Source organism: Grammomys surdaster, unplaced genomic scaffold, assembly GCF_004785775.1.
Source record: "Grammomys surdaster isolate TR1022 unplaced genomic scaffold, NIH_TR_1.0 125789, whole genome shotgun sequence".
NCBI classification, from domain to species: Eukaryota; Metazoa; Chordata; class Mammalia; order Rodentia; family Muridae; genus Grammomys; species Grammomys surdaster.
In genome coordinates, this window is record NW_021620620.1 from 2,283,902 (window position 1) to 2,310,429 (window position 26,528).

Below are 26,528 nucleotides of genomic sequence, written 5' to 3' on the forward strand. Positions count from 1 at the left end.
TCACCATCTGTTGAGCAGCAGTGTTACAATGGTAGGAAGGAGTTTCAGTCAGACTGTGTACTTGAGAACTAACATACCTAAACTTAAATCTTGTATCTGCTATCTCCTTGGTCAGACTTCATTAAAAAAGTTACTTAATCATATTGAAATATAGCTAGGTAATTATACAGGCTAGTCTTTTGTCACTTTGATAAAAAGCTAGAGCTATCTGTAAGGAGGGAATCTCAGGCTGGTGAGATGGCTTAGCGGTTAAGAGCACTGATTGCTCTTCTGGAGGTCATTAGTTCAAATCCCAGCAACCACATGGTAGCTCACAACCATCCATAATGAGACCTGATGGCCTTCTTATGGGGTGTCTGAAGACAGCTACAGTGTACTTACATATAAAGAAAGAAAGAAAGAAAGAAAGAAAGAAAGAAAGAAAGAAAGAAAGAAAGAAAGAAAGAAGGAAAGAAAGGAGGGAATCTTTCCAGCTGTAGGCATTTTCTAAATTAGTGATCAATAGCCCCAACCCATTGTGGGTGGTAACATCCATGGACTGGTCCTGCGTTCTCAAGATAGCAAGCTTAACAGTCATGAGGAACAAGCCAGTTAGCAGTACGTCTACATGGCCTCTGCATCAGCTCCTGTCTCCAGATTCCTACCCTGTTTGAGTTTCTGTCCTGACTTCCTTTGATGATAAACAGCAGTATGGAAGTGTAAGCTAAATAAACCCTGTCTTCCCTGCTTCGGTTTCTGGTTATGGTGTTTTGTTGCAGCAATACCAACCCTAAGACAATAATAAAGTAAGATACAATTTTCAAGAAGACAGGATTTTGGTGGAGGTTGTGGTGGTTTTATTTATAACTATATCCCCAGGCCCAGGTTAGGTCTGGAAGACAGCACTTGAATGTGCTGAATAACATGGAATCATTTTGAAAATTAAATGTGATTGTATATTACAAAACATTGGGCAAACATATGTATAAATTGTGTAAAGCTAGCCACATATTAAGTACCAGTTTCTATTTTGCTCTTCTGTTTCTGCAACTGGTCTCACACATAGAATGAAAAACTTGATAGCTGCTTAATTTTTAAAAGTTTCCCTCCCTCTCTCCCTCCCTCCCAGCCTTTCACCCTCCTTCCTTGTCTTTATGTGGAGGTGTCAGTTCTCACTTTCCACCTTGTTTGAGACCAAGCCTCTCATATGCTGCTGCACACACCAGGCTAGCTGATCTAGCTTCTAGGGATTTTTTTCTGTTTTCTGCCTCTAATGTTTCCATAAGAGTGCCATAATTACAGATACAGCTGCTGTGTTCAAGCATTATGTGAGAATTCAGACTCAGGCATAGCAAACACTTTACACACAGTACTCTCTCTCCAGCCCCAACCTACTTCCATTTCTAAAGATTTCTCTATGTGTTTTCAAAATACCATGCTTTATAATAGCTTGCCTATGTTGGGAAGCCTTTCAATTATAGGAAATTTAAGGTGTTTGTTATTTGAGGTTTCCTAGAAAACTCCAGTATTAAAAATTGCTTGAACCCTGGTGCTTCCTTTGACCCTGTAGCTAATCTTCTAAATGTAAGAACAATTATAAAGGCTATTGTGGTTATTGTCCTTACAATTACAGTAAGGTAATAACAGTCCCCAGACAGACCTGTATTCTCTAGTTACCACCTTTTTTTGTTTGTTTCTTTTTAGTGCAGGAGACCAAACTTAGGGCCTCTGTATGCTAGACAAGTATTCTATCACTGAGCTACCCCTTGAGATCTGGATTTTCTAGTCTTATAAGTAGCATAATCTGTGTATACCATCTGTGGGGAAAAAAAAAACAATTTGCAGCTACCAGTATGTTGTTTTTTTCTGGTGTGGATTATTTCCATAATTCCTGACCACGTGAGTAGACAAATGGTTCTACCATCTCTGGTAAAAGTTTTCCAGCCACTTTTCCCCCACTGTTCCCTGCTTGTCACTCTACATCTCATTCCTATTCTTTTGATTTTGGAAGGTGACTTCACTTCCTACTTCAACAGAGTCTTGAGGGTACCAAATTATTGTCAGTTTTCTTTCTTTCCACTTTACTCCCAAGATCTTTCTTCATTGTAAACCCTTTTCTTCTCTCTCCTGCTTAACAATTTTCTTTTAATTTTTTAAAAAAGATTTATTTATATGTGTGCAAGTGACTTTTATGTGTACCATGGAATTCAGAATAGAGTATTGGATCCCCTGAAACTGGAGGCCCAGGCAGTAATGAGTTGCCCTGTGGGTTCCAGGAGCCAAGCCCAGGCAGGACCTCTAAGAGCAACAAGCTCTCTTTCCACTAAGCCAACTCCAGCCCCTCTCTGATTTTTAAGTTTTCATGGTGTATATTCCTTGTGCATGAAGTGTTAAACGAGGACATTTTCATACAAGTATGTATTGTACACTAAGTATATGTCCTCCATACCCCATCTGTGCCCTTCTTAGCCTTCCTATTACTTCTCTTTGTTCCTCTAGACAACTTTCCTCTATATCTTTAATATATCATATGCATACATTTTATGTATCTATAGATTTTATATATCTATAACATTTAGGAACCACAAGAGTGATAAAACACAAAATATGTAGTTTGAGACAGATTTAATTTGCTTAATAATGATTTTCTATGTTTGCACTCTTTTTCCCCACAAAGAGCTAATTCTAAAAAAAAAATTCAGTGGTGAGTATGTGCCACATATTTTTTACCCATTTCCTTGTTGCTGATGCCTGTGTTGGTTCAACAACTTAGCTAGCTATTGTAAATAGTGTTGCAGTGAACAGTGTTGGCGTCATCTCTGTGACATGTTGATTTGGAGTCCTGTGAGTAAATAAATACACAAGAGTGACATAGCTGGGTTGCATGGCAGATCTATTTTTTAGGGTTTTGAGGACTGTCACTGCTTTCCATTGCTGGACTAGTTTACTTTCCCACTAACAGTGTATGAGGGTTCCCTTTTATCCAACTCCTTACCAGTATTTGTTGACTCCTTAAATGACTGCCATTGATTGGTGTGGAGTCTCCATCTAATTTCTCTGATGGCTCATGAGGTTGTCTATAGTATAGAATCAATAGGGATGCTTCTCTAATAGGTTATTTAAGGAACTGAACAAGACAATGAATCTGTAGAACTTAACACAGAACTGGCACAGTGTTCAGTAAGCGGTTCTCAATATATCTGTCATTGTTGCCAGGCCATTATTCTTGTTTGTTTTTCCCAGACAGGCTTTCTCTGTGTACCCTTGACTGACCTAGAATTTATTTTGTAGACCAGGCTGGCCTTGAACTCACAGAGTTCTCTACCAAGTTCTGGGATTAAAGACATGTACCAATATCACAAGTGCCATGCTTTTGTTCTTAAGCCAGCCAGAAAGTGTTTGATTCGGTGCTGTTACTAATTCCCGAGTGGTGTTTCTGTCGTTGCTTGGATATATTCTGAGAAGCTAGTATTTGATTGTACTTAGAAGCGCTTGCTGTTTGGGTGTGAATATTTTAAGAGTGGTTACTTTTCTGACTCCTTTGATCCTTACCTCTCAGATTGTGTCATTACTGTTCTGTTCTACAGAACAAGTAGAACAGTTCAAGGTCAAAGGATTGAAGCGTGTTAGCAACAGAGACAGGATTCTAACATTGGATCTCATGCTGACTGTAGAGTTCGTGCTCTGTTTCTTGTGTCCGTCACTACTCTGCTTCCCAAAAAAACTGCACATGCACCACAGGTGTTCTGGTACCTTAGCTGTTTGGTGGTTCTGTATGGATATGGGCTGTGACTGTGAGGTTGCTAATGATGTTTGAAGGATACTTCAGTGGATAGGGATACCTGCTGTGGCCATGGGTCTCTGAGTGCAAGTGGGGTTTGTTTCTTTGTTTTTAAGGTGTGCAGGTACCCACAGAGGCCAGAAGAGAGTGTCATATCCCCGGGAGTTGGATTAGGCAGTCGTGAACAGCTGATGTGGGGTACTAGGAACAGAGTTCTGGTCCTCTGGAAGAAGCACAAGGACTCAATCTCTGAGCCACCTTTCTAGCCCTGCTAATTTTTTTTTTTTTTTAATCTATGTAAGAGACACATTGATGGTTGTTCTCCACTAGCCTAGAATCTGAACTCTGAGTGGAGCAAAAACCCATCAGAGGGCATCCTTGTCTTCTTGGTGTTCATTTGAACCCACATCACTTTGTCCTTATGACTTGATTGATGACTCATGTTCATTTAATATAACCTGCTAGCAGGAAACCCTCTAACATATTTAAAATTTTCTACAGTACCTATAGAAGTACCATAGAATTAACAATTGATACATATTTTAAAATTTTTTCTTATTGTCTCATTATCTGGTTAATAGTAGTTATTTTATGAACTTCGAGAATAGTGATCCTTATAAATTTAGCCCCAGAGAATATGGTGTGGTTTTTGCAAGATCAATAGTTCTCTGGCAGGCAGTTGGATTATGTGTATTATGTTGGGATAGTTGCTTCTAATTATCTGTCTGAAACTCTCGGAAGACTTGTTGCTTCCTTATGAAATCTTCTTGATTGACCTAGCTGCTGCTCATACTGTATTCAGGCCCCTCCCTTAGGCATGTGACTCACTATTTGAAAGCTAGGACAGTATGGTAATTAACTACTTGCGCCTCATTACATAGAGATGAGAATTTAAATGTAAGCTTCCTATCTAACACTTTCTTTCCCAAGCGTTTACTCCTCTGTTGACATGTAGCAGCACTCTCCCCTACCTTACCTTCTGAAGAAGTCTCTAAACTGGTTTTTTCTTCTTGTCAGAAGTGATTAGTTTGTGTATTCCTATATAAGGGATGGGTTTTATAAGGACCAGTTAGCAGAAAATAGCTTTATTTTCTGCAGTATTTTTATTTTTATGTTTTTGGGGTTTTTTGAGACAGGATTTCTCTGTGTAGCTTTGAGTGTCCTGGAACTCTGTAGAACAAGCTGGCCTTGAACATAGAGATCTGCCTGCCTCTGCCTTCCTAGTGCTGGGACTAAAGGCGTATGTTCCATCACCACCCATCTTAAAAAAAAATTAGTTACACATCGTTAGAAAATAAGTCTATTATGAAAAGGAAGTTTGAAAGTATTTTTCTGTTCTCTAAATAGGACATTTAGAAACAACTGTGCAAGGCTTGGTGGCACACATCTGTAATCTTGGCATTTTAGAGTATCAGGTGGGGGATAATAAGTTTAAGTTTAGTCTGGGCAACTTCACTTAAAAGTTTAGGGTCAAAATGAGGTCCTGTTTGAAAAAAAAAACCAAAGGAGAGAACAGAGGGAGGGGTGGGTTTTAATGGGTTGGAATAGTTACATCTCATTCCTCAATATCAAGTAAAATCTTTGTAAGTTAAGTGTAGAATAAACAAACTGAACACCCCCCACCCCCGACAATATCCTTGCCTCTAGATTGCTTATTACACATAGTTGTGTGATCCCTCCCACCCCGCCAGCAAAGATGAATAGAATGTCACTTCATTCCAGATAGGAAACACTCAACAATTGAAAGAAACAATGCCACCCAAGTGTAGTGTGGTGAACCAGTGAGCTTATTGGGGTTACTCAAGGAACATGGCCAAGATTTAACAGAAGAGCTGTGTCACTGCAGCTCTCTGCCAGCCGTTCCTTACTGCTTGTCATGAAACTCTTGGTAAGGAGCTTCGTAAGTCTTGTACGTTTTGTAAACTTCTTATGAGTTTCCCGTCTCTCTCCAGGATCAATATTCTAATAGGAAGACATAGCTATACAACAGAAGCATAGGCATAATCTTTAATCTTCTAAGAGCAATTTAAATTTTCATTCAATTTATAAGTAACAGTTTGGGGTTGAAGCTACGGCTCTGTGGTTAAGGGTACTCTCTACTCTTTCCAGATGACCCTGGTTTGATTCCCAACACCCACATGACTTTTCATAACCATCCATAACTCCAGATGCAGTGGATCCAGTGCCCACTTCTGGCCTCTACAGCTACACAAGCATGTACATGGAGGCACAACACTCATACACATCATTTTTTAAAATCTTTAACAGAAAAAACAAGTTTCTAAAATTTAAAATTTGCTGGTTAAAGAAAGCTCTTTGAGGGGGCTAAAGAGATAGGTGGCTCAGCAGTTAAGAGCACTGACTTCTCTTCCAGAGCTCTTGAGTTCAATTCCCAGCAACCACATGGTGGCTCACAACCATCTGTAATGGGATCTGATGCCCTCTTCTGGTGTGTCTGAAGACAGCTCCAGTGTATTCATATACATAAAATAAATAAATCCTTTTTTTAAAAAAAAGGGAAAAAAGAAATAAAAGGAAAAACAGAAAGTTTTTTGAGACTTTGTAGATCTGTCAGTTTGATTTTAATAACTTCTGTCATAAAAACATTGTTTACTAAACCTCTGTATATAATTATCTTATAGTATATATTTTCCAGATTATTTGTTAGCTCTTTAAAGGACAAGGCTTTTTGTTGTTGTTGTTTGAAGAGTTACAATTACAATTTTCAGGTTTTGTTCATATTGACATAGTGTCAGGATTTTGTTTCCACTATGTGATGGCTCCATTTTATGAATAAACTTTTACTTATTTTATTGTTGGTACACATTAGATTTTTTTTCTATTGCTATTAAGGAATACTGCTGTGAATATAATTGAGTGTGCTTGCAGGTTATAGAGCTAAAATTTGGTGGTGTTGAGTGTATACACTGTTAACTTTACTGAGGAATGGTAGAGTTTCATTTTGAGCAGTTCTAGATTGAACTGAATGGAATAGAATTCAAGAGAAACAGGACTGTGAAAGGATGGACAATCAAGATGAGTTCTGGTCTGCTTATGAGTTATAACATACCTATTTTGTAGTACTGAACAGGCATTTGAGCTGTCTTTGGGTTTTACTATCTTTGTTTTTTTCTTGGTCTGACTTGTTTGATATGTCTTCTTTCCTTTCTTGAAGTGGTCTTTATCATCATCACCACCACCACCACCATCTCCATCATACTATGGCAGCTTATAACTGTATAATAGAAAATTTATTCTGTTCTTATATCTTAAATCCCAAGCCATCATATACAGTTTTTTTTATTTTTATAGAACTTGTATAACTGATATATTAGTTTTCTAGCCACCATGAATGGTGTAAAAGAAAAACAAAAAAGTTCTTTGCAAAGGAGAGAGAAAATAAAGATAGAAACAGGAACACCTACAGAAGCAAGGAAGCAGTGACAGCACTCTTGACTTTAGAACTGATTCCTGGTGACTTCATTTTATTGTAGCAGAACTTTTTTGGTATTTTCAATATTGGTATTTTTCACAAATTTAATTCCTATATTAATTACAAGTTTCTTTGATCAGAAAGGTCCAACAGTGGATGTTGCACTTAGTAGTCTAGAATTACTTTCTAGTGATTTTTGATAATAGAAATTTTACTGTTGCCGGGCGGTGGTGGCGCACGCCTTTAATCCCAGCACTTGGGAGGCAGAGGCAGGAGGATTTCTGAGTTCGAGGCCAGCCTGGTCTACAGAGTGAGTTCCAGGACAGCCCGGGCTACACAGAGAAACCCTGTCTCGAAAAACCAAAAAAAAAAAAAAAAAAAAGAAATTTTACTGTTTTGTATGGCTCTATTCAAAGAATCTTGTTCGATGGTGCTTTTTTGCATATTAGCTAATAATAAATACCATTAATAATTTCTTAAACTCTTTACAGAAAAAAAAAGGATAGTATATATTCTCTACTGGTTCTGTTTAATTGGAAAGGAAAGACGATTATCAAGTATGTTAGTTTATATAGGAAAAATTAAGGTTTTAGGATAAATTGAAGCAGAGAGGTGGTTTTGTGGGACTGGCTCTGCTGCAGGTCTCCCCTAGAGCAGCTGGCATTCATCAGGAGTAGCTACAGGAGGTGGAAAGCAGAAGGGCAAGGAGCTGGCCTTAGTGAAGACAGCAGACTCAAAGCTGGCACAGGAGTTGCTGCATGTTTCTTTAGTCTTGGGCTACAAAGGCTCCTTATTCCACTAGAAAGCAGAAGCAGTTGCAGCACTGAAGTTCCCTTGAAAATTTTCTTTGTAATAAAAAAAAAAAAAAAAAAAAAGCTGGGTGTAGTAGTGTACACATTTAATCCGAGCATGTAAGAGGCAGGAAGGAGCAAGTGGAACTTGGTGTATTCGAGGCCATCCTGGTCTACATCGTAAGTTCCAGCATAGTAAGACCTTGTCTCAAAAAATTTATCTTTATATGTCTGTGTGAAGGTATTGCATGTGTATGCAGTGCCCATAGAGGATGGAAGAGAGTGTGGGTTCCCCCAGAGCTGGAATTAGAGATGGTTGTGAGCTCCCTGATATAGATGTTGCAATCCAAGCTCTGGTCTTCTGGGAAAATGTGAGCACTCTTAACTGCAGAACCATGCCTCTAATCTCCCAGAGAAGACTGTAAGGACCGTTGTTGCAACATCACTGCTTCAGAGTCTTGTTTTACAATAGGAATGAGGGATTGAATTTATCTCCAAATACAACATGGGCCTAGTGGGTATCTAGAGCAAGTCATCAGGGTATGAGGGTTTATGAATGGAAAATGACTAAGAAGACTGGATCTTGGATGCGAAAGCAAAAAAGTCTGCTTGGAAGAAAATTTAGAAAACTTGATCAAGCAGAGAACCTTTGTCAGTGTTTAGGATTACATTTGGTGGGTTGGGTGTTAGAGTGTTTTCAGGAAACCTTGGATGGGAGAGACAGGCTCTTCCTCTGTAGTCTAGACTGATCTAGAACACATCATCCTCTTACCATAGCTTTCTGATTACTAGAAATATAGGAATGTACCATGGTGGCCTGATTGATGTGTAAATTTAGTTTTTAAAAGAAATTGCTAAGCTGGTGAGACAGCTGGAGTTGGGGTGAAGGAGTGTTTAAGAACACTTGTTGCTCTGGTAGAGGACCAAAGTTCAAGTCCCAGCTCACCACTGTAACTCCAGTTCTAAGGGTATTCAACACTCTCTCTTAGCCTTTATATACATCAGGCATGTACATGGTGCATACATGCAAGCAAAACATTCATGCATGTAAAATAAATTAAATGAAAAAACTTGCCACGTTCTTTTCCAAAGTGGAGGTGCTATTTTGCGTGCTCATCAACTATATTTGAGAAAATCCATTTTCTTCACATTTTTGCCAGTACTTAGCCACTGTGTTTAAATTTATCTGTCCTTATAGGTATGTAGTGATATCTATCAAGCTTAATTTGTATTTCTTAGTAACTAGTAGTCTTCTCTGTGTTTATTTGCCATTCATAATGGCCTCTTAGTAAAAATTTTGTCACTTATAAAAACTGTTTTCTTATTGAATTTTTGTCTTTCCACTGTTGAATTTGGTTCGTTTTTCCAGTGCTGGATATTGAATCTAGAGCCATGTTGGTTCTATCAAACACTCTACTGCTGAACTATATTCCCACCCCTGTTGTTGAGCTTTGATGTGGCTTCATATATTCTTGATGAGTCTTTTTTTACTTGTGTACTTTGTAAATGTATTCTCCAAGTTTGTATCTTGTTCTTTCCCTTCTTAAAAAGACCTCTTGTAAAGTAAGTGCTTTAAATCTTAAGTTATCAAGGTAGTTTAACCACCACTAGTACCTAGGTGTGTCTATAATAGTAATAAGAAGAGTATTTGCTAAGCATGTGTCAGGTCCTGGATTCAATTCCCAGTACCACAAAAATAAGACAGGGGAAATCCATTAACCATACAGAAACCACCAAGAATAAACACCAGTATGGATAGGGTGTCTAAATGTTACTTAGTAATTCTTATATTAAGGTTTGTTTTATACGATACAGCATAAATCCATCTAGGCAGAAACTTAAAATTACTTTAAGCTTCTCTATCTTAAATTAACATGCTTGAAAATTTTAGCCCAAGATCTTTGGTGAAAAAAATTTACACCTACTTGGTGTTTATCTTCTTGTTTTTACATTTCGGCTCATTTTTTGTATGTTTTTGTTTGTTTGTGCATAGACATGTGCCATGGTACAAGTGTGGAGGTCAGAGGGAAACTTGAAGGAGTCAGTTTTCTCTTTCTGATATGTGGGTTCTGGGGATTGAACTCAGGCTTCTAGGCTTGGCAGCAGGCACCTTTACTTGCTGAGACATCTTACCAATCCCAGTGTTTGACTTTTTATAAGATCCCTTCTTGAACACAAGGTTAAACGTGAACTCATGAATATTTGCAAGTGAGGTTGTGTGGTCAGAGGGGTATATTGTAGGACACACTGACACACTTCAGTCTCCAGGTTGTTTTGTTTGTGTGTCTTTTTATTGGGGGTGGGGTTTGTAAGGGTGGATATGAGAGGATGGGGAGATGCAGGATATGAAATTCTTAGTCAATAAAAAGTTATAAAAAAGATGAAAAGAAAAAACAAGCCAAAAACTTGTGAACACACAATTACAGTGCTAACAGTGACCTAGTAAGTTAAGTGATTTGGACCATTTTGCTTATATAAATCCTATATCTATGCTTGTATGTATTTATAGAGGTCCTTGTACTGTATTTTTTGGATTTCTAGTATGTAAAAAATGATCTGTAGACCTGTATGGTGAAGCAGATCTTTTTATTTCATTTGTCTTTTGTTTACTTCTGAGGTACAGAAAGATTTTCTCAGTAGGCTTTAAGATTAGGGGTGTGTGTGTATGTGTGTTTTAAGATTTATTTTAGTGAATTCATGGTACCCGAGGTCAAAAGAGAGGTCAAATCCCCTGGAACTGGAGTTACAGATGGTTGTGAACCACCATGTGGGTGCTAGGAACTGAACCCAGGTTCTAGAAGAGCAGTCAGTGCTCTTAACTGTCAGCTATCACCAACCTCCAAGATTAACTTTTTAAAATTTTGTTTCTGAAATTATTTTTCTGTTATTCACCTATGAGAGTACAACAGGAGACTAGATAATTTGGATTTTTGAATTATGGTATAGTTGGATTGGGAGTGGATAATGTGTTTCTCTTTTAAAAAATTAATTTTAAGTTTAGCCTAAAGCTCAAACCTTTTTTTAGCTGTGGAAACAATATTATAATAATTAGTGTTGTAATAAGCAATGGTTATTAAAGGTACATCAGTGGCTTATTTTTACTTTTATGCAAATTAACTTAGCACAGTGATTATCTCACTTCTGTTCAGAATGGACTCATAGTCCCTCCAACTCACTAAATGACTTTGGAGTAAACTCTTTGTGCCATTTCTAAAGTAGAAACACTGTGTGTGTGTGTGTGTGTGTGTGTGTGTGTGTGTGTGTTATTTATTTATTTATTTATTCAACTTAGGGAAAATTCTTCTAAGATTATAAAGATTTTGGATTAGAAAATAAAACCACCAATCCTTCAAATCTGTTTTTACCCTCCTTCATTTCTTAGTGATCTTCTAAGAGTAGGTCTGAAAGCTGCTGGGACCTGGTTATTGTTATGTGGATAACAATAGCATTGAGAAGACCCAGTAAGGCTCCTAAGTGCAGACAGTGTTACTAATTGCTGTCAGGGTCATGTTTGTTTCTTGGACAATGAAAGATTTAGCTGTGGCACTCCATCTGTTGAGTGGACTCTTTAAAGAAGACTGCAGTCTGCTATGCTGGACTGGTCTTGAGTTGCCCCAGGTGATGTGAATTTAGTTACTATTGCCAAGACTGTCATACCTACCTCAGCACACTGTCATACTGAGTGCTCTGAAGACAAAAGGATTGGGATATAGGTTATATTCATAATGCTTTTGAAAGTTTCCTTCTGAAATATGAAACAGTACTTTCCTATTTGAAGTTTTAATTGAAAAAAAGATTCAGTGAAATTGTTTTAAATTTTCAGGCTAGGCAGGAGGATTATGATTTCCAGGACAGCCCTGGAGTCCATAGTGAGACCTGTCTCACAAAGAAGAAAACAAGCTCTAAGTAAACATGTGTATTTTAAAGTAAATTAAAAATAGTTAAATGTTTGCCACCTTGCATCTTTCTGACTGTCCCTTGAAGCAATAGGGCCCTTAAGGACAGTGTTAGTGTATGTGGATCCCCTTCATATTAAACAAATAGAAATTTTTAGGCAGTTTTACAAGAGAGGGAAAAGTAAGATTGCAAGAAAATAGTACATTTCAGTGTTTTTTAGTTGTTTGGTTTTAGTTGTTATTGTTCATTAAAACCTTAACTTAGCATAGGCATTTATTTGTAACTGATTATCTAGAAGATCACACTGTCTCATTTCCCAAAGAACTAACTATATGTTCTTCTTTGGCCAGTAACTGTTCATTGACTTTACTTTGAAAATGAATAATTTTACCTATGAAAAACTTTTAGTGTTCTTTTACACATTTTATTCTGACAATAAAAGCTTTTACTTAAATAAGTCTTTTTTGTTTTTAAAGCAGATTTATGAAAATATGCATCTCTTTGATACTGTCTTGGAATTCATGAGATGGAAGCATAGATCAAAGCTGTTTGGAGAAATTGGAACTACAGTTTTATCTAGCCACATCTCTGAGGTAAGGAAAAAGATTTAAGAAAATCAAGTCATAGGAAATGCTTTATCACTTAAGATAGTCTGTGTGCACTGTGTGTACTTTGTACACTGTATCTTCACTTGTCCTTTAGTGTCCTTGTAACACCAGAGCTTTGTGTTAACTGTTCAACTTCTTGAATCACCTTCCTTACGAATTAATAATTTTAATATATTTTTGTGTTACATACAGTTAGTCAACTATTCAAGAACTGCCTTGAGATCCAGTTTTGTCTGTGTTAGTCAGCTTCCCTTAGTGTCATGAGGTATCTGAGATAATTAACTTACAAAGAGGAAAGATTTATTTTGGCTTAGAGTTCTGGGTTTAAGTGACCATGTTGCTTTGGACCTCTAACAATGCAGCACATCAGGGCAGGAGTCCATGCACAACAGATCACTAACCTCCTAAGCACCTAGGATCAGAGAGGAAGACTTGGCTCCGTTGTTCTGTTTAGAAGCATACCCTCATTGACCTGATGGCTTCCTAGAAGATTACACTGTCTCACAGTTGTGCTACCTTGCAACCCAGGTCTTCCTCCTGTACTATCAGGGGATACTCAGTTAAACCACAGTAGTTAGTCTTTTAATATTCTTCAGTGATAACTTTGTCCTACATTTGAATGACTTATATACTACCTTATAGTTATAACTTATAGATGTAACCGTTAATAAGGTAGTGACTCAGAAACCAATTCTTTAATTTTAATAAGAGATTACACAAGAGACACAAAACTATAAGCAGCATATATGAAAGTCTTTCATGACCATCAGCTCCATTGTTCCTCTTCCTAACTTCTCTTCCACCTGTCTTATTGTCCTGTCTTTTATAGTCAATTTATTGGTCTGTTTATGTATTCCCTACCATCTTGAGTTAATGTTAATATCTACCTGTGTGTGTGCCTACAGAAGACAAGATAGTTTTGAATCCCCTGGAACTGGAATTACAAGTGATTGTGAGCCACCTAGTGAGTGTACTGGGAACTGAACTCGGGTCCTCTGGAGGAACAGCAAGCTCTTGTAACCACTGAGCTGTCCCTTCAGGCTAACCTCTTGGTTTTCAAATTAGTTCTTATAAAAGTATGCATTGATGAGAATACTTGCTTACAAAGCATGAAGATAAAGTGAAGGATGTAGAATAATTTTTATTAAATTGATTTATTTGCTTGTGTGGGGATTGATACCTGCCATGGTGCATATGTGGAGGTGAGAGGAAATCTTGGGCCAGGCAGTTTTCTCCTTCCACCATGTTTGTTCCAGGGGTTATACTCAGGGATTGTACTGAGGGATGACCTCATCAGGCTTGACAGGTATCTTTATCTACCAAGCAGTACCACTGACCTAGTAGAGCTCCTCTAAAGGGTGCTTTTCTGTGGTACTGGGAGCAATGCTAGACATTGAATTCAGGCCTTTGTGCCTGCTAAGTAATTATTGTACCATTGAGCTACATTCCCAGCAATTGGAACTCTTAAATGTTGACTCTAATATTGATTTTATTATTATTGAATATTACTAATTATAATTATGGCTAGGATTCTTCATTCTTCATATTATTTACTTGTGACATTATTTTTACATGGTACAACTTCATGTGTGTGTGTATGTCTTATGTCTTTTCAAAGCACTAACCTTTCATTTTGTAGATGAACTCTACTTTTCTGATTATATATTTAATAAATTTTGATACGCTGACTTCCTTTGATAACCATTCTTGTTTTCTTATATATTTATCATGTATATGTACATATATATGTATGTGTGTGTGGATATATACTTTAATACCTTTGTTAGTCATTCTTTGTTGTGCCCATATGTCTCATAAACAAGGGAGGAGGGATTTATTTATAGTCATGGTTTCAGAGATTTCAGTCCATAGTCCTTGGCCATAGTGAGGCAAAACATCATCGTATGGGAGTGTGTGGTAGAAGAGATTTTTCATGATGGATAGAAACAGAGAATGAAGAAGGGTCTGAGACCTAAATATAACCTTCATTCCACCTTTACATCTATAACCACCTCCCATAGTACTGCCCATGTGTGCCTGTGATACATGAGCCCATGGTGAACACCTCATATTCAAACTGTTATTCCTAGGATCTTGAAATAATAAGTATATACATATTTGTTCATTCATTTGGCCTGATTTAAAGCTTCTTATTTGTGGACTGTTTTTGTTTTGTTTTGTTTTTGACAGGCTCTCAACTATGAAACCCTTGCTAGCCTGTTACTTGCAGTGACCTTCCTGCCTCTCTGTCCGTAGTATGTGCCATCAACACCTGGCTTTATTTGTTCTTAAAAGTTTACAGTTGAGTAGAGCAGTACACATTTGTGAACCCAGCAATTGGGAGGTAGACAGGAGGTTCAAAAGTTCAAGGCCAGCCTCCGCTGTAACCAGTTTAAGGTGAACCTAGATTATATGAGACCCTCATTATTATTTTTTAAGGCTTCATCTGTTTGTGGCTCTTTGATTTTCAGTCTCTAGCACCAGTGTCTCTAGTTGCTCATCTAGAAGTTGCTGTGTCCTCACAACCTACCTTCATAGTAGTTCCCTCCATTTGTTATTTCCATCTTCTCTCAGTCAGTCTGCTCAGTTATGTTTTGTAATGTGTTACAGTTACACTTCAGATTCTCTTCTTCATCCCTACCCCCTTTATCTTCACAGTACTTCAGTAATGGTTTTTGTGAACCATGGCAAACTCTTTTGCTCAAAAACTTGGAGTGATTTCTTACTGTCTGTTGAGTAAAGCTTAGGCTTCTTTAGCATGTGAGAAGCTTCATGAATTAATTCCTACCTATTCTTAATCATTTCTTACCCCCTTGTATGTAAGAAAATCATAGTTGGTACTCTGTTAAGTTTTAGTTTGATGGATCTTATCCTATTTGTTATGCTTTTGTTTCTGATCCATAGCTTGTAATTCTGCCTATTCCGTCTTTTTATTCAAGCATTATATCATTCCATTATCTGTCATCAGTGTTTTAAAGACATCTCTCATACTAGCTCCTAGACTTCATTTTATTTCACGTTTTGGGCTTTGAAGTCCACCTCCTGTGCTTTGTTGCTAAGTGTTAGAATTTTGATGATCTACTAGCAATTTCGGTACCTTATATTCACTTTTACACCTACTTGTCAAAGTTGCCAGTAAATCAAACAGTAATAGTAGTTTTTAGACGCCTCTATCCAATATAATGATCACTAGCTGTATTTCCTAGTTAATATTATCCACAGTTTTGTAGCCATAAATATATTCTTGGTAGATTTTTTTTTTTGAACAGCATATGGACATTTTCATGAAAGTTATTTTGAAGCCAGATGTCATGGCACACTTTAATCCCAGCACTCTGGAGGCGGAGGCAGGCAGATATCTGTGATTTCAAGGCCAATCTGACTTGTATAGTAAGATCCAGGCCAATCAGGGCCACATAGTGAGACTGTGTCAAAACTACCACCAAGAAAGAGAGCAAGGAAGGCATAGAACATGGTCTGCATCAAACAGAAATCCATGTTCAGCAGGTCTGTGGCACAGTATGAGAGACTGCATTTCTGAGATGGTCACTCTTGTTACTCACTATGAAACCAGCCTGAACTTCTTAAGTGAGTTCTAAGCCAGCTTGGGCTATAGCATAATATCCTATCTTAAAATAAAAACAAGAGAATGGAATATCAAGGTATGCCGAGTGCTAAAGGAAAAAAAAAAAACACCTGGCTAGGGGATAACAAGAAAGCTTTCAGTAGCAGTGCCATTGCAGTTTGACTAGGATGGGATAGAATCACTGAATAAGACAAGTATTTTGTTGTTGTCTTGTTTTCCAATTAGCTCATGGACCAATTCATCTTTTCTGGGGAAAGGATGCAGGTGGCAGCCCTGTACATGTGTCAGTCCTAGGGCAAAGGCTTTGTTGTGACTTGTTTAAGGAAGAGCCATGGGGTCAGTGCAGCTGGAGTCTGGTAGACATCTATAGACTTAAGCTTTTACTCTGAGGGAACCAGGCTATCACTGGAGGTCTTTAAACAGAGGCGTAGTTTACCCACATCATAATTAGGATTGTTCTCCCTGTGTGGTGAGTATGTGGTAGATAAAGGTATTTGTAGACCATTTAGGAGACTGTTTGAATAATCCAAGTAAAGGTTGCTAGTGTCTTAAATTAGAGAACAATAGAGTTAGTGAGACGTGTAGGCTCAATATATAAACTGAAGGTAGAAGCAGTTGATTTGATGGCAGGAGAATGAGGGGATGTCTTGGGTTTCTTCTGTTGCTGTGAAGAGACACCATGACCACAGCAACTCTTAAAAAAGAAAACATTTACTTGGCGCTGGCTTACAGTTTCAAAGGTTTAGGCTATTATCATCATGGCAGGAAGCATGGCAGTATGCAGGCAGAAAGGGGATGAGAGTTCTACATCTGGATTCACAGGCAGGATAAGGAAGCTGTCACACCAGGCCTAGCTTGAGCACATGAGACCTCAGAGCACACCTCCTCAGTGACACGCTTCCTCCAACAAAGCCACATCTAATCCAGTAAGGCTGCACCTGCTGGTAGAGTCACTCCCTCTCTGTGAACCAAGCATTCAGACACATGAGTCTGTGGTGGCCAAACCACCACAGGGAGAATACATGTGCATGACTGGTATTACAGTCTGAAGAAACAGAAATGGCATTGTGAGCTAGGATGGGAAAGACCACAGGTCTAGTAAGTTTAAGAAAGGAAATAGCAAATTACATAGTTGTTGATAAAATGATTAAATCACTCTGCATGCGATTTGAATAATTTTCTCTGTGTTTCTCTGTGTAGCCCTGGCTGTCCTGGAACTCACTCTGTAGACCAGGCTGGCCTCGAACTCAGAAATCCTCCTGCCCCTGCCTCCCAAGTGCTGGGATTAAAGGCGTGTGCCTTTAATTCTTTTAATAAGATTAATGCCAGTTATGTTTATTTTTCCTACAAATAGCATAACTGTGTTTCTTTTGTTAGCCTGGAGTTGGCTTTTTGTGTTTTGTTTTTTGGTATATGTTTTATGAAGTTTTTTACTTATTTCTTTTAAAGGTGTGTGTGTGTCCGTGTGTCCATCTGTACATGTATGCACACTCCACATGTATATGTGGAGGTAGTTGTGAACCACATGGTCTGTTTGATACAATCTGAACATGGAAGGACCAGCAACCTCTCTCAGCCATTCACTGTGTATTAGCTAACCTAGGGTGCTCAGGTTGTCTTTCTTAATCTTCATCTCATTGGGACTGTTTTTGATTGTCTCAGAAAACCCTTCAGTGACTGGAATTTGCTGCCTCCTCCCTCTCCCTTTACCCCCAAGACAGGGTTTTCACCAAAAAGTTCCTAAGTAATTGAGGCTTCAAACAAGATTGCTTGAACATTCAGTATTTCTGAGGATCTGGTTTGTCTTCTGCTCCCAGAGTAGCTGCCAGCAGCTTCAGAGACTGTTATTTCCTGTTCATATTCAAACTGAAAGATTTTCTTTTCCTTAGATGCTAAAAACCAGGCTTGTGTTTTTACAGATACACTCATAGCTCTTGAAGCAAAATATTTTCTCCAGATTTGGATGAGATTGTTTTTTCACTGTTATAAAAATAATCATGACTAGAATAACCCTGACCAACTCTGCTGCAGTTGTATATGTGTATATTGGGGTTAGGGTTGCTGGGAAAGAAGTTAGAAATTCTGGAAAGAAAATGGATGAGTTGCTTGTTAAAGGAAAAGGCTATATTCTTATGCTAATCCAGACTCTGGATAAGGAGCAGAGCTGCCATGCAAACAATGGCTGTGGAGCCAGAAAGTCTGCAGGCAGAATAGTACTTCTCAGAAAGCTTGTCAGACCCGGCGCCTGGAGCTGCCCAAGGGGGGCTTTCCTTGGAAGGCGGGTTTTCCTTGCTGATTTATGGAACTAGCTGCTGGACAGCTTGCTGGAAATTCCCACACCTTTCTAGTATTAAGTAAAAATGAAAGGTATGGGGGAAGCTTGACAAGAAAAGGAAAGAATGACTGTAGACTTGTTTTTTCAGCTGACTTCAGACTTTCCCTGTTTCATTTGGGGTTTTCTATTTGCTCTTTAGTTATGTTTGAACTGTTAGTTCAACCTTCTTGTTTGTAAAGTTTTATATGTTTTTAACTTAAGATATTCTTGGGACTGGAGAGTTATATCCACAGTTAGGAGTACATATCACTCTTTCAGAGGACTTAGGTTCAATTTCCAGCATTTAAATAATGATAGTCTATAAGTCTAGTCCCAGGGCGCTAGACACACACAGGCATGCCTTCAGGCAAACAATCATGAGTAAATCTTTCTTTAGCTGCTGGTGATGACACATACCTTTAATCCCAGCTCTTGGGAGGAAGAGGCAAGCAGATCTCAGTGAATTTGAGTCCAGTGTGGTCTACAGAGTGAGTTTCAGGACAACCAGGGCTATACATAAAAATCCTGTGTTGAAAACAAACAAATAAATAAATAAAAAGCAATAGATAAATCTTTCTTTTAAAAATACTTTGTATTTCATTGTAATTTCATGTTATTTCCTGAAGAAACTGTATCAGTATGGGTATATGTAATTGTTAGTTGCCAGTTTGGTAGCTTTTAAATTCCTATGTCGTTTTACAGTTTTGATTAAGTGGTATTTTAAATATCTGCCTGTGTGCATGCATGTGTGTGCCATTGATTCCTCTGTCACTTTTTTTGAGATCAGATCTAGGGTAGGGTGTCCATCATGTCTCCACGAGACTTCTGTCTCCATCTCCCCAGCACTGGGTTTTATACATAGCTGCACTTGCCTTTTATGGGCCTACTGGAAATCAAACTCTGGTCCTCATACTTACATGAAAATACTTTACAGACTGGACCGTCTCCTTAGGCTCCATCTTTATGTGAGTGACATTTGCAAAAGTAGATTTTTTTTAACCTTTAAAAATGTTTATTTATATATGTATTTCTTTGAATGTTGGAGTCCTGTATCTACATGTACACCTACATGACAGAAGAGGGCATCAGATCCCTTTATAGATGGTTAGCCTCCCTGAAGTTGCTGGGAATTGAACTGAATGCCTCTGGAAAAACAGCCAGTGTTCTTAACTGCTAAGCCATCTCACCAGCCCAAGTAGATATTTTTAATTTATGGTGAAATTTCTAATGAATTCCAGTGAGATAACTCAGCTGATAAAAGTCCTTGCTTCTCAAACCTGATAAACCAAGTTTCATCCTCAGACTCAGTGATCAGACAGTATTGATTTCCCCAAAATTGTCTTAACTCCTCACTCGAGAACCACATGATAATAAATAAAAACTTTCTTAAAAGATTCTGATGAAATTTCTAGGAATTTAAAAAGCATATATTTTATTTTCAGAGATTAGGATAAAAAAATCAGTCTTGGTATGGTTATAAAATAAGGTTACCAAGGGGATGGTGGCATAAGCCTTTAAAATCTCAGTATTCAGGAGGCAGAGACCAAATAGGATTTTTATAAGTGTGAGCCCAGCCTTGTCTACAAAATGAATTTCAGAACAACAAGGGCTATACAGAGAAACTCTGTCTTGAAATAAAATAAAATATAATCAGGTAATTTTGCTGCTGTATTATGATTGTAGAAACAGTTAACATGAGACAAAGAAAAGCCTACAACATTATTGCTACTGATAATTATAGCAGCTACACCTAATTACTGAATATGTAATACTGGGATATGAGGTACTAACTCATCTAGGTTAATAATATTCCCATTTTGTGATTAAGGAAAAAGGGAATCCTTCATAGATTAATAATCAACATTGTCAAAGTTGCAGGTCAAGTAAACTAGAACTGACATTTGAAACCAAGCAGATTGCTATCATAGTTACCCCATTAAAATTGTTCTTTAGTGTATAATATGAAAACTATCTTTACCTGTCATTTTTATGGGATTGAATCTATAACATAACATAGAGGGGGGAAATCAATAATAATGCAGAATTAAAAAGTCTGTTCTATATCTCTCCAAAGTGGGTCTTATGGAAATAATGTTAACACAGTATGCTTTTGGCTACTTCTTTGAAGAAACATATCTATAACGTTACAGTTTTCTGGGCACTTTGTATGGATGTTACTGTATTGTTCTCTCACCTGACTACTTTTTCAGACTTATTTCCTGATTGTGCTTATGGTGACTAGATTTTTATGTGTCAGTGTATTTCTCAGAAAATTAGTTCATCTGTTATCCCCAATACACTGTTCCAAAGTTTATTAACTTGTAACAGTTGGCATTTATCATCACATCTTAAGAATCCACCAAAAGCAGCAGGACTTGGTGGCACATGCCTGTAATCCCAGCACTTGGAAGGCTGAGGCAGGAGAATCATCACCTATTTTGTTGCTGCCTAAGTCTTGAGGGACTGCTTGAATATGCTTAGGACATGGCTGCTAGCTTCAGTAAGAGTACTTCCATGACTTAGTCAAAAAAGTCACTTATATTACATCCTATTTATTAGAAATGAGTCTCGCCAGGCGGTGGTGGCGCATGCCTTTAATCCCAGCACTTGGGAGGCAGAGGCAGGCGGATTTCTGAGTTCGAGGCCAGCCTGGTCTACAGAGTGAGTTCTGGGACAGCCAGGACTACACAGAGAAACCCTGTCTCAAACAAAACAAAACAAAGAAATGAGTCTCTAATTCTAGTCCCATATTCAAGGGAGGGGAATTAGACTTTATTCTTTCAAGGATGTATCAGTAATTGTGAACATGTCAGGTCTTAACAGTGATCTTTTGACTTAATGGGGAGGGAGCTTAGATAAGGGTCTTACTGTGTAGCCAATGCTGATCTCTACCTCTGTGTTGGCCATCAGTGTTGAAATTATAGACATGTACCATTATGCCTGGCCATTAGTGGAATTTCTAACTAAACAGTGCTGTAGGACTCTTTCATCCAAGAGCCTTAGTTTTTAGTATCTCTAAGCTGTTGACATAATGGAAGATTTGTATCTTCAGCCCCAGATGTTTCCTTTAAGCTTGAGAACCAGATGCCCAGCAGACATTCCTTTTGGGTAATCTCAGCTGTCTGAATCTGAACCCTTAAGCTCTTTTTCTTCACTTCATCCAAAAATCTGCTTACTCACATTTCAGTAATTGTTCAGACAGGCAGCGTGGGAGTCACCTTTGCCTCATCGTGCTCTTTGACCCCTGCATCCAGCCATTATCAAGTACTGTAGAATCTTGCTTTTTAATTGTATTCACTCACTGTGCTCCTGCCACTCTGACATTTTCACAGCAGTCTTCTCACCCCTGCTGTGCTTCTGCTCTTGTCCTCTCTGGTTCATTATGTAAAAACTGGATAGCTAACACTGTCTATCTTACATTTTAAAGCCCAAATCTTTTATAGGGTCCTTGTCCTTTTTGTCCTCCGATCGCTTTTTTATTACTCTACTGTATTCTCCATAGTTCAGAAGCATTGTTCTCTGTTTTTCTGTTCCTCAGAAATCTTTGTACAGAGTGTTAGTTGGACTGATTGTGTATCTTCACATAGCACTCTCAGTATTACTCCTCAGGATTATGTGGAGGGGGCTTTTCCATTTGAATAGATCTGGGCCCTCCAGGGTTTCACATTTTTCCTATTTTGTACTTAGTGCAAACATACTTACATTTTTTTATTGTCTTGTTCTGTGTCAAAAGTATTTATTTTATTTCTTTCCCCTGAGATGCAGAACCTCCCACAAACAACTCTATCACTGTACTGTGACCCCCCTGTGTTAGGGTGACTTTGAACTTCCTGAAAGATGAATCTGTGTTTCTATCATGATTATAGTTTTGGTGTGTGATATGTAGGCTGATGCATAAAATAAGCCCCTTATGAATAGTATCTAATGACATGAGCACTGTTATACAGTATTTGAGCTTTGGAGGGTATTTAGTAACCCATTCCATTAGTATCGTCTCCCTTTCTGTTGTCTGTTCCTCTTACATCCTGTGACCCTTGCTTATTTCATTTGTATATAAATGAAATAATTTGTCCTTTACATTCCTGTAAGCTAGCCTCTATGGTTATAGCAGTGCATTCTATTAATATCTGGTGAGATTAGAGTTCATAGTTTAGGATAGTTCTGCATACAGATAATGTATTGAGTTTATAGTTGTCACAGGTTTCTTGTCTGTTTGTTCTTGCTTTCTGAGATAGGATTTCTCTGTGTAGTCCTGGCTGTCTTGGAACTTGCTCTATAGACCAGGCTGGCTTTAAACTCACAAAGATCTGACTACCTCTGCCTCTTGAGTGCTGGGATTAAAGGTGTGTACCACCATTGCCTGGCTTGTTTTCTTCTTAATATTGGTGGTAGTGATGGTGGGTACATTGAAACAGATTCTGGCTATGTAGCCCAGACTGGCTAGAACTCATAACATTTCTGTCTCAGACCTACCCCCACTCCAAGTGCTAGAGTTAGAGGCAGAGGCATGTATTACCATATTCAACTGAAACATTTATTATGGTAATAAATCATTTAATTACATTAGAACAAACAGAGAAAGTTATTGAGGAGACTTTCTGTCATTCTTTCTTTCCTTTTTTTTTCCTCTTGTTGTTTTTATAGAGCTGGAGTTGCTTTGCTATTGCCCAGCTTGCCTTAGAACTCCTAAGTGTAAGGGACTCCTGTCCTGTTGGCTTCCCAAGTATTGGGGACTTACCGTGTGCACAGCACTGCACTAGGTGGTTGAGATCCAGTATGCTTGTCTTGGCTGATTTGAGGTTAGGAGAGATTGCAACTTTCCACTAAATTATTTAGGATTTGTAAATACAGTGCCTTAAAAGAAAAAAGGATAGTTTTAATTTCTAAAAATATATTGCAACAGAGCTGAGACTGTAGCTCAGTAATAGAGCCCTTTGTTAGCATATGCAAGTTCCTAGAGTTGATCACACCACAATTTTTAAAAAGCATATTTCTGTATTTAAAAGCTTGGTTATGCTTGGTTTTTTTCTCTCCACTCCTGAAAACGTTCCAATTTTTCATTATATTCATTGCTTTGTTTTGTTTTTTTTGTTTGTTTGTTTGTTTTTTTCCCCAGAAGTCTGAAGAAAGCTGCAGGTGAAAGTCATTCTCAAGTGATTTTGTTCTCCTATAAGGAAACCTCATTCAGTAAGGCCATTTACATTAGTGAAATAGCAGGACCAGTTACTGAAAGTGGCCGTGTACAGGACACGTGTGAATTGGACAATGACTCAACTATACACTTACATCAGATTATTGGGAGCCTGTCTGTTCATCATTTCTCATGTCCAAGGTAAGTTGATACTTGTTTCAGTAAGTCATTTCTATATATAAAGCACTTAAATTCTTTGATCTGCTCTCAGCTCATGTTCCTTTCTACACAGGTCAGCTATACCAGCACAACTCTTAAGAAAAGACACAAAGAACAAACATGCCAAAAGAAATTGTAAACTTTGTGTAGACACCTTTTAAAAGTCTTAGCCTCCCTAAGCCTTTTTTCTTATCTGTAACATAGGCAAGATTCATAGCATGCGGTTTACCTTATAAGGATCAGATGAAATTAAGTGTAAATAGTCTGCAACTTAGTACCTAACCCACAAAGCAGTGGATTTGAGGCTGAGCTTTAAAGTATCCTGTCTTTTTCAAAACACAACAAGGAATAAGTGCAAATAATAATTGAAAATTGTTTAATTGTCATGAGAATTTGGAAAATAAATACACTTGTTTATCTGTGCTAAGTTCTAAAATTTCTCCATAGAGTATTGACAGTCTGTTTGTGACCTCTGTTGCATACTGTGTATTCATAGATCAAAGTGGAACTTAAAATTCAGTGAACTATATTTTTCGTTCCTATACTTTTTCCCCTGGTTGATTTGATTAGGACAGTATTCTGAATTGAAAAGTTAGCATTGCTTTGTAAGAGCTTTTGAGATGGAACTTCCCACTATCTTAATTTTCTTTTTTTTTTTTTTGAAATATATTAAATTTGCGTGTGTGTGTGTGTGCGCGTGCGCGCGTGTTTCAATGTTTGTGCACGTGTGTGTGCATCTACATGTGGAGACCAGCAGTTGTCATTGGGCATCTCCAAAGGGTCTCTGACTAAACCTGGAGCTTGCTAATTGGCCAGACTGGCTTCTAACCACCCCAGCCTCTAGCCTGCCATCTTCATTTTCTGAAGGTTTTGGCTTTATAAATTTCAATTTCGTGTCTAGTTCTGATTGCTGAGGATTATTCATCCACATGAAGAAATTTGGGTAGCAGCATAAAGCTTTTTTATATTTTTGAATTACTACAATGTAGTCCATAGCTTTATATTTGCCTTACTATCGCTTTGCTCAGAACACAGACCTCAATGGCTCAAGCCACTTTTATCTGTGAAATACAAGAATACACAATAAAATACCTTTCTGTTAAGTTTGGAGGTATCTTTGAAGGATATTCCTTTTCAGTATTTGTTTTTATTAACAAATACTTACTCTGAGGTAACTTTCTTCTCTGAATATTAAGTATAAAAATCTTAGGGATGACCAGCCAAAGAGCATATACAAGCTGGTTTGAGGTCCCCCAGCACATATGTAGCAGAGGACTGCCTTGTCTGGCCTCAGTGGGAGAGGAGATATCTAATCCTGTAGAGAATTGATGCCCCAGGGAAGGGGGATACCTGGGAGGAGGGGGGCATCCTCTCAGAGGCAAAGGGGGAAAGGGCATGGGGAGGACTCTGGGAGGGGGGACCAGGAAGAGGAGCAATATTTGAGATATAAAGAAATAAAATAATTACTAATTTAAAAAAGAAACTGAGGGCTGGAGAAATGGCTCAGTCATTAAGAGCACTGGCTGCTTTTCTAGAGGACACCGATTCAGTTCCCAGAACCCACATAGCAGCTCACATAGGGTTTGCTTTAGACCTGAGACAATTCCTCCTCCGTAACTCCAGTTCCAAGAGATATGACACCCTCACATAGACATGCAAAACACCAATGCACATAAAATAAAAATAAGTCATATTTTTAAAAGTATAAGAGACATAAGATCATTAAAATTTAAGTTATGGGGTGGTGGTGGTACACATCTTTAATCCAAGCACTTGGGAGTTAGGATGCAGACCTCTGAGTTGGAGGCCAATGAAAAACCAAAATACATATATAGATTATATATACATACATGTATGTGTACATACATACATGCATGCATGCATGCATGCATACATACATACATACATACATACATACATACGAACGAACCAAGTTACAGAATCTCTAGCTCTTACATTCTGTTTTCCTGCTGTCAGTGTGTGCATATGTGTTATTTTTCTTATTTAGTAGTTCATCAGTATTGCTAAATTTACAGTTGAGGTCACATTATGGAACCACTTCATATTTATAGTGAAATTCATACTTTAATCCTTTTGGCTCTACCATTCTTTCCATGTGGTTTTGTTTGAAAAATTCAATTTCATATATGTCATTACTTGTCATTTGAGGTCATAAACTCTATAATGCAAGATCCTGGCTTTATTACATAAGTCTTTGGCAACTTTTTGATAGTGTGGTCTGGATTCAGACCAATGACCCTGGCATGAAAGGTAGATTACAGACAGGACTTGTTTCTTGCTTTCAGTTCCCTTACTTACGTGATGAGGGTTCTCTGCAAGGTGCTTAGTAACTCCCCTTTTACAGAGACATTCAAAAATAATTTTTTAAAAAGCTAGTTACAAATTTTGAACCAAAAAATTAAAGTGGAAATACCCCCCCCAAGCCCCTACCATACTGAAAGCATTAGAAATTATTTCAGCCTTTCCTGAAGTCTCTATTTTATACCTAATAAACCGTAACTGTCACACATGACAGGCTGGAGATCTGTTTGCATGGGTATCACAAATATGGGAGAGACAGATTCCTCAGTGTTGGCAGTTCTGAACTCAATTAGTGCCATAGGCTTATGGGTCATTTTTCCTTTCCTTTTCTTTTCTTTTCTTTTCTTTTCTTTTCTTTTTTCTTCTTTTCTTTTCTTTTTTCTTCTTTTCTTCTCTCCTTCCTTCCTTCCTTCCTTCCTTCCCTTCCCTTCCCTTCCCTTCCCTTCCCTTCCCTTCCCTTCCCTTCC

At 38.0% G+C, this 26,528-nt stretch overlaps 1 protein-coding gene across 1 annotated transcript in view; it reads left to right on the top strand.

Annotated features, from left to right (window-relative positions):
* The window catches only part of Bmpr1a (bone morphogenetic protein receptor type 1A), a 94,098-nt gene that overhangs the window by 36,607 nt on the left and 30,963 nt on the right, over positions 1 to 26,528 (top strand). Inside the window, exons 2-3 of the mRNA XM_028789098.1 lie at positions 12,361 to 12,474; positions 23,506 to 23,721. Of these exons, the coding sequence (XP_028644931.1) occupies positions 23,655 to 23,721 (67 nt within the window). The 5' untranslated portion in view covers positions 12,361 to 12,474; positions 23,506 to 23,654. The remainder of the gene's footprint in view (positions 1 to 12,360; positions 12,475 to 23,505; positions 23,722 to 26,528) is intronic.